Source organism: Erithacus rubecula (genome assembly GCF_903797595.1).
Source record: "Erithacus rubecula genome assembly, chromosome: 3".
Lineage (NCBI taxonomy): Eukaryota > Metazoa > Chordata > Aves > Passeriformes > Muscicapidae > Erithacus > Erithacus rubecula.
Window position 1 is genome coordinate 14123418 of NC_136689.1, and position 7684 is coordinate 14131101.

General features: G+C 45.5%; 1 protein-coding gene across 4 annotated transcripts in view; it reads right to left on the reverse strand.

Annotated features, from left to right (window-relative positions):
- ZEB1 (zinc finger E-box binding homeobox 1) overlaps positions 1–1268 on the reverse strand; it is a 116330-nt gene extending 115062 nt beyond the window's left edge. For 2 of the 4 annotated variants that reach the window (XM_079302076.1, XM_079302074.1), the window contains exon 1: positions 1060–1268. In XM_079302076.1, coding sequence (XP_079158202.1) covers positions 1060–1117 — 58 coding nt within the window. In that variant the 5' untranslated portion in view covers positions 1118–1268. Of the gene's footprint in view, positions 1–186; positions 766–1059 lie in introns of those variants that run through there. The other 2 variants (XM_079302073.1, XM_079302072.1) reach the window with 1 other exon arrangement.
- Positions 1269–7684: the final 6416 nt, after the last annotated feature.

Here is a 7684-nt window from a genome sequence, read left to right on the forward strand (position 1 = left end):
TTCCCATCGCATCTTAAAGTAACACACGTACCAAAGGGGAAAAAACACTACCCCACAGCAGCCCTTAAGTCTGAAATGTAAATGTAATTCCTTATATAGACTGCAGCAGCTGGTCACACACGCACGGAGAGCGGAGCGGGGGCCCCCGGCCAAACCGTTACCACCCATTATTATACAAACAGGTACCTCCGAAGCCAGAGGGAAGGGAAGAAACTTCGCCGCCCGCCCCCGCCGCCCGGGCGCAGCCCTCCCTTCCCCACCGGCCCGGCGGGGCGGCAGCGCGGCCGCGGGGCACCAACTCCCGGCGGGGCGGGGAGGCGCGGAGCGGCCGCGGAGCGGGGGCGCCGGCCCGGGGCGGCTGCGCTGCCGCTGCCCCCGCGCGAATCGCTGCCCGCTGCGGCGGCGGTGCCTTCCCCGCCTGCGCTCCCGGGCGTGCCCCCCTCGGGGACGGCCGGCGTCCCCCACCGCCGCCCCCCGAAAGGCCAGCGCCCGCCGGGGGCGAGGAGCCGGCCCGCTGCCGGGCGAGCGGGGGGGAACCTCCGGCGGGCGGCAGAGGCGCTCCCGGGCGGGCGGCGGGGCGATCCCGCCCGCGGGGGCCGGGGGGAGGCCCCGCTCCGCCCGGGGTAGCGCGCAGGTAACAAGTTTCGGAGTTGGGGCTGCCGCGGCCGGGCGGGCGGCGGCCGCTCCCCCGCCGCTCCCCGCGGGGCTCGGCGTCCCCTCCCGGGCCGGAGGGCGGCGGCGCGGCCGGGGGCCCCCGAGCCCGCTGCCGGCAGCGGGGCGGTCGCGGGGCGCGAGGGGGAAGCAGCGTGTAACGGTCCCGGACAGCGGCGGAGTGCGGAGGCACCGCTAGGCGGAGGAGGGAGGCGGCGGCGAGGGAGGCTCCAGGTAGCGGATATAACGGTGCGGAGGGAGCCGCGCTCCCGGCGAGCCGCGGCGGGGGAATTACTTTGGCGCCCGCCCGACCTCCCCCCTGCGCGCTCGGGACGGCTGTGCCCGGCCCCCGCCCCGGCCCCGCCGCCGCCCTAGCGCGGCCGCGGCGCTGCCCCGCGGGTGACTGACCGTTGTTGCGGCGCGGGTTCGGCTGCTTCCTGCGCTTACACCTGGGGCCATCCGCCATGATCCGCTCGCTGGTGTCTAAATGCTCCAGTCACCTCCTCCCCCGCCCGCCCCCCTCACTCCCTCCCCTCCCCCCCGGACCTGGTTTACGACACTGGGTGGTTTTACTTTTACATCACCTTCCTACACCTAGTGCTCGCCCGGAACCTTGTTGCCACGGGATACGGGCGCTTTACGGCAGCGCATTTGAACGGCGGCGGGGGAAAAGTTGCGTCCGCAGGTACCGGGAGCGGCGGCGCCGCTCGGGGGGCTCGGAACCCCCGACCCCCGGGCCGGCGGCAGCGCGGGGCGACCCTCGCGGGGCGGGGCCGGGTGGGGGTGTCGGTGGTCGCCGGCCCCGGCGCGGCGCGGGAGGATCCTCGCGGGGCGGTCGCGCAGCGCCCCGCTGAGGGGCCGTTCCAGCGCCCGCCCCGCTGCCAGGTGCGGCCCCAGGTGCGGCGGGGCTGAGGCGGCGCGGCCCGGCCCGGCTGTCCCTGCTCTCCCCGCGGGGCTGTCCCGGCGCGGCGCCGCGCTCCCGGCCCGCACCGCTCGCACCTGGCGGGGCCAGCGCTGCGGCAGCACCGGGGCTCGGCGGGATCGGGGCTCGGCGGGATCGGGGCTCGGCGGGGCCGGGGCTCGGCGGGATCGGGGCTCGGCGGGATCGGGGCTCTGCGGGGCCGGGGCTCGGCGGGGCCGGGGCTCTGCGGGATCGGGGCTCTGCGGGATCGGGGCTCGGTGGGATCGGGGCTCTGCGGGATCGGGGCTCGGCGGGGCCGGGGCTCTGCGGGATCGGGGCTCTGCGGGATCGGGGCTCTGCGGGATCGGGGCTCTGCGGGGCCGGGGCTCTGCGGGGCCGGGGCTCGGCGGGATCGGGGCTCGGCGGGGCCGCGTCTGCCCTTGCAGGGCTGAGCGAGAAACGAACAGCTGGACCGCAGGAACGCCGTTCCCACCGTACGTGAAATCTCCGGCTTGCTTCAGTCATACTTCCCGGTTTAACGAAGAGGAGGAGAGGTATAGAAATCTGTGCCGTAAAAAATAAGAAGAGACCAATTTTCCACGGATGCTTAATAGGCGACTTCTGTTTTTTGATGTAATAAAAATTGAAACCATCAAACACTTGTACTCTTGTTTTTCACTTCAGGCAATAAAATAATTTAGTAAATTTGCTCCCAGGCTTCCTTTTTTTTTTTTTTTTTTTTTTTTTTTTCTGATCTTGGCACGATTCTATAGAACTTATAGTTCTGTGTTTCTGGGGAGCTCTTTTATCTAAAGAAATTGAATTTCAGTGAAAGATTTCCCTTAATGGGATAATTTCAATAAGAAATTGACACTCTACAGAACTTGAGGCCTTCAGCTGTTCTACATTGTCATATTCCCCAGGCTGTGTATTCACATTCTGTAACAAGTCACCTCATTTTGTGGAAGCAGCATGGTGTGTCTCTAGGAAGTGAGCTCTTGAACACTGCCAGTTTACTGGCATACCTTGCATCTGAACCTCCCAAAAAAGTCTGGCCAATCAGAAGTGCTTAGAAAAGAAGTATTGGGGTAGAATGGATGCAGAATTAGGTCAAGATCCAAAGGGATATTTTTGTAATCAATTGTACCCTCAAAAACCCACAAGTCTTGGGTTTGGATACTCACATGAAAACAGTGGTTGCAGGTACCAATCATTTGTCTGAAGTTCTCAAAAAATTGTTAAGTTTAGGTGTATTGTTTTTATATATGTGTCTTTACTCAGTGGTGCTTGACTGCTGACCTCAACGTTTTAATAAGGATCTACCTAAGAGTGAAGAAAGAAGCAAATCAAACAGTACCAAGTGCTTGATGGATTCAAGAGTCATTCAGAAGCATTAGATTTGGCATCAGCTGGGAGCACTGAACCCCAAATATGAGGATGGCTAAGAACTGCAACATGAAACCAACTATAAGATAAAAATGAAACTTGTCAGCTCAAATTTCAACTAAGAGAATTACAAATTTTAAGGCAGAGTTTTGTTTTTAGTTCAGCATGCTTGCTTGTAAAGTTTCTGTGCAGAAGGTGGCTGTGGCTGTGAAATTGTTTGCAAATGAATGCTTGAGGTGTTCTGGAATTGTTAAATGCTTTTCATCATCCTCTGGATGAATTTGAGGATGAGCTAAGATATATACATGAAAAGTTTTCATGAAAAGTTTTTACTTCCTTAAATTTAGTCATGTTCTTAGAATGTAATTGCAAATAATAAGTAATATCTGTAAACATATTTGTATATTTGTAAGAATATATTCTCCTGCACACCCACACAAAGTTCCAGGCCCTTTTTAGGCAATAAGAAGAGCTTATTTTCATTGAGTTTTGTTACTTTTCACATTTGGATAAGAATTGTTGTCTCTTTCTTTTGAGCAATTTATGTTTCCTAACAGAATGAGAAGAGAAACAGTCTCCTGGTGTTTGTTGTGCTCTTTTTCCAAGAGTCATTGTGTCTGTTTGAACTTGAGTCTCCTGAGATTTCTAAACAGCTGGGAGAAACTGGTGACAACTCCTGCTGCCCAGTAGTGTCTGAAGAGCAGAACTGAAACTGGCAGGAGCATTGGTAGCTGTACACTGCTAGAGTTTGGATAAATTAAAAGAGAAAACCAAAGCAACCTTTGTATATGGGTTTTTTGAGCCCAAGAAGGTCTAGAAAATTAAAAAAAAAAGTCAAGAATAATGTTTTTCATCAAGTTATCGATGACCCCAATCACTATTCATTGTGAAAAGTGTCTCATTCACAACTTGTAAATAGATATGTAAACAGGTTGGGGTTTTGGGGTTTGATTTTTAAACTTTGTTGTATTTAATCCGAGCAACTGGGCACTTCATATCTTTGTATATAAAGTTCCTGTTATTCACTGTGCTAAATTAAGGATGCAGCCACTGTGAAAGAATTTTTATTATACATTAATAAATACATTATTCTAACACATTGTTCTAGTCCTGGATGCAAAGCAACTAGTTAAAATTCCTATTATCTTTGTCATGTTCTGCAATACATGAGCATACTGTATATGTAATTTAAACTGGTTTGTGTTTCAAGAATGGAAAACCTGTTTTTCCATTATGGTGCACAGCTTTCAGTCTGACTTTTTGGTCAAGGATGCAAGAATTAATTAATGTATTCATTTGCAAAATCTTAGTGAAGAGGTATATTTGTGCATCCTCCTAAATGTGGCAGTCTTGAGAAGATAACTCTTTAATGGAGGAATTCAAGACAGTGGTCATCCATAACAATTTCTAGTAGCATAATTTGTATGGATATTTAGGCAACCTAAATAGGCATCTTGTAGTTAAAACATGAAATTGCACAGCTTCTGTACTAAACACTTTTTGAAATTTCTTTCCATTGCCTGAAGAAAAGAATCAAAATACTTCCATAGTCACACTTTTATGGATGTACAAAAAACAGATAATGATTCTTACAGTTTTTCCCATTTTAAAAATATTCCTGTATGTTGTTATGATTTATGATCCCTTAAGTATGTATTATTAAATAAAAGGAATCAGTCCTTTGTTTGTATTCCTACTCCTTATTGATGCTTATGAAGTTTCACTTTGTATCTTGAGTATTCTAGATTTAAGGGTATTCATTTAGTTTAATGAATTGAGAATTACAGTGGAAAACAACTCAGTATTGTTTCTTGTATGTTGTTTCTTGTTTCATTTCTGATTTGTGGGGATTTTTTTTCTGATTTTCATTAGTGAACCTTTGTTTTTAATTCCATGTATTTCTTGGAATATCAGTTCCTAAGGTTTATTTTTCAGTTGATGGTCTTTTAGATCTTTGTTAAATGCACTTTTACTTCTCTATAGGAATTGTAGTTGAAAGATTTGTTAGGAGAACAATTACACAGAAATACAGAGTTTGCTGCAGCTAAGGAACTGATCTTGAATAAAATGTTATTTTTTTAGGTAACAACAGAGAGGTGTAGCAGCCTTTCAGATGGTCTTCAAATTTCTGCTTCCAAGTGAATCTAATAAGTTTTGAAGGTGTACCCTGGGATGTTATATAGTCTCAAAAACTGTAAAGCTGCTTGAAATTTTCACATTCATTTAGAGCAGACTTTGTAAATATTTATCATGGGAAATTACCTTTTTTTCACTTTCCTCATCTCATAATTTTGTTTTCTGTTTCCATATTTTACCATGAATTTACTTGTTCATTTAAAGCTTGAAGCTTATAAGGTCTAATAAATTGTCATGTCTCTGCACAGCTTGAGGAGATTGTATCTGCATGAAAGATGTGTGAGGGTGCAACTCTGCCATAAATCATCAATTAGTACATAGCTCCAGATAGTTATAATGACTTGCACATATGCAACTGACTTTTCTAACATTTTCCTTATTAAATAAAAGTGTTTGTGAAGGTCACAAAGGCATTCAAACCCATTTTGTTTCTCTTGCTCTCCCTTTGCCCTATTTGTTGCATATTGTTTTTTCTCTTGAAAGCAATTAACCTGTGCTGATACCTATGTCAGGCTAGTATGCTGTGAAAAATGAATGTACTAGAAAGAAAGACCTACTCTTCCTTTCTTAAACTAAATTTAACTTCCAGTGTGATCTCTGTTTCAGAGCCTTCACAAAAATTTATTTAGAAAAAAGTTCATTTCACATTCTTCATCTGAAAGGTAAATCTCATGTATTCAAAATGGAATTGGAATGCAAATTTGGGTGTAAGTGGTGGATAGTGAGCAGTTGTGGGTTTTTTTTTTTTTTTGTTTCTTTTTCAAAATACCTGAAATTTCAAATGAAAATGTGTACTTCAACATTTTATTTTCTACCAGTAGATGCAGTAGCAAAGTGCTGTTTCAAAACACTATTTTTAAAAAAAAATTACATCTGAAGTTGTGACTTATCAACTTACATTTGTAGTGTAGTTAGATTGTCTGCTCTTAATAGCAACGTGTTTTCCATTCATCTTTGTTTATGATGACTCTGCTAAGTGTTCTTATCCTTTACACTAATTAAACACTAATGCCTTGTTAATATTTCCACATATGGATCATGTTTGTTTGCTTCTGTAACTTCCACTCTATTTCTAATTTAGTTCTGCTCCCCAGTCCTCTTGCTGTTTGCTGTCTCATAGTTTTGTGCAATTGCTCATTTGGCTCTCATTTGGGGTTATTCCCTTTGTTATGATGTCTGTACAGCTGGTTCACACAGCTCTAAATCCCAACTTAAAACTGATTTCCTAATTATTTCAATGCATAGTCTTCTCATTTATATTTGGGGGTTTTAGTAGTTGAAACACATTCTAATGTTGGGCGTTACTCATTTGTTGTCTCTCATTTCTTGTTTTTTCTCACTTTAAGTGCATAATGCTTCTCCAGGGAATGTTTGTTAATACATGAAAGGAAAGCTGTTGTTCTGGAGCTTGCAGTATGTCTTCTGAATATACAAAATTAGCATAAAGAAAAACAGAAAAAAAGAAGTATGAGAGTCTACCAAAGCAAACAAATAAATAAATACAGTTGCAAGTCTCATTTTCCTTAAGAGACCTCAACAAATCATCAGCCAATGCCATAAGGAGAAACAGATATTGCAATGGTTAATTTCTGGAATGTGAAGTGAAGCTTTGGTGTACTCAGTATAGTTGGTTTGATTCTCAGGGTTGGCAAGGTCTGTCTGATAGTTACAAACATATGGTGTTAAAATGCAATATGTTTGAAACTCAGATGCATAGACCAAACTTGTTGGAACTACAGAGCTGTGTAAATTCTAGTGTAATTATATCTGAGTTGAGTTTATTGGAGCAGGGAACAGCAGTTCAGTGCAAGAATGATCATGTGTTGGTACAGAATTGGAAAGGGATTGTGATTCTCACATAAGGCCAGACATATCAAGAATTTTGGGTTGTGCTATCAAAAAAGAAAACCTAGTTTGGATCCATCCAAATAATAAGGTTTTCTGTTTTCCCTTGTGGAAAAAAAAAAAAACTTCTAAAAAGACTTTAGATCTAAACGATGTGGGTTCATCTAGAAAAGGCCTTTTTTTAACCCAACTATTAAAAGCCTGCATTACAGCAATTGTTAAAGCAGAGCAGGAGGTCCACAGGTTTCTATGAACTAAATGATATGAAAATTCACTTTATTAGGCTCCCTGTTCTTAAAGGGAAGATTTGAATAGAGATGTCTATGGTGAGCAGTATCTTAAACTCCTGGGCTTTAGATATTATGAAGAGCTTTCATTTTCTCTTATTGATGACTAAGTGCTATAAAAAGGACAAGAGCTCCTGTGTCATCTTAAGAGAAGAACTTTAAAACACTCTTCCACACCACTTAGGTAAGTGTTATGGCCATTAGATTATAATATTTCTCTAGTTCCATTATTATTTTAAGTACTTTAGAAACATTCATCAGTACATATGAAGAACATCTGAATTTTGTTTAGGAAGGTGAATTTCCATCATTGCTGAGTGACAATGGTTCAGATTTTTATTAGAAGAGGATATAATTGAACCTTGGTTTTTAATATCCTGCAGGAACTCAGTGACTACTGGGATTTCATATTAAAGATTGATCATACCCAATGCTTTGTGCATGCTGGGCTTGTTCTGAAAAACCTAAAGTGGTTGCT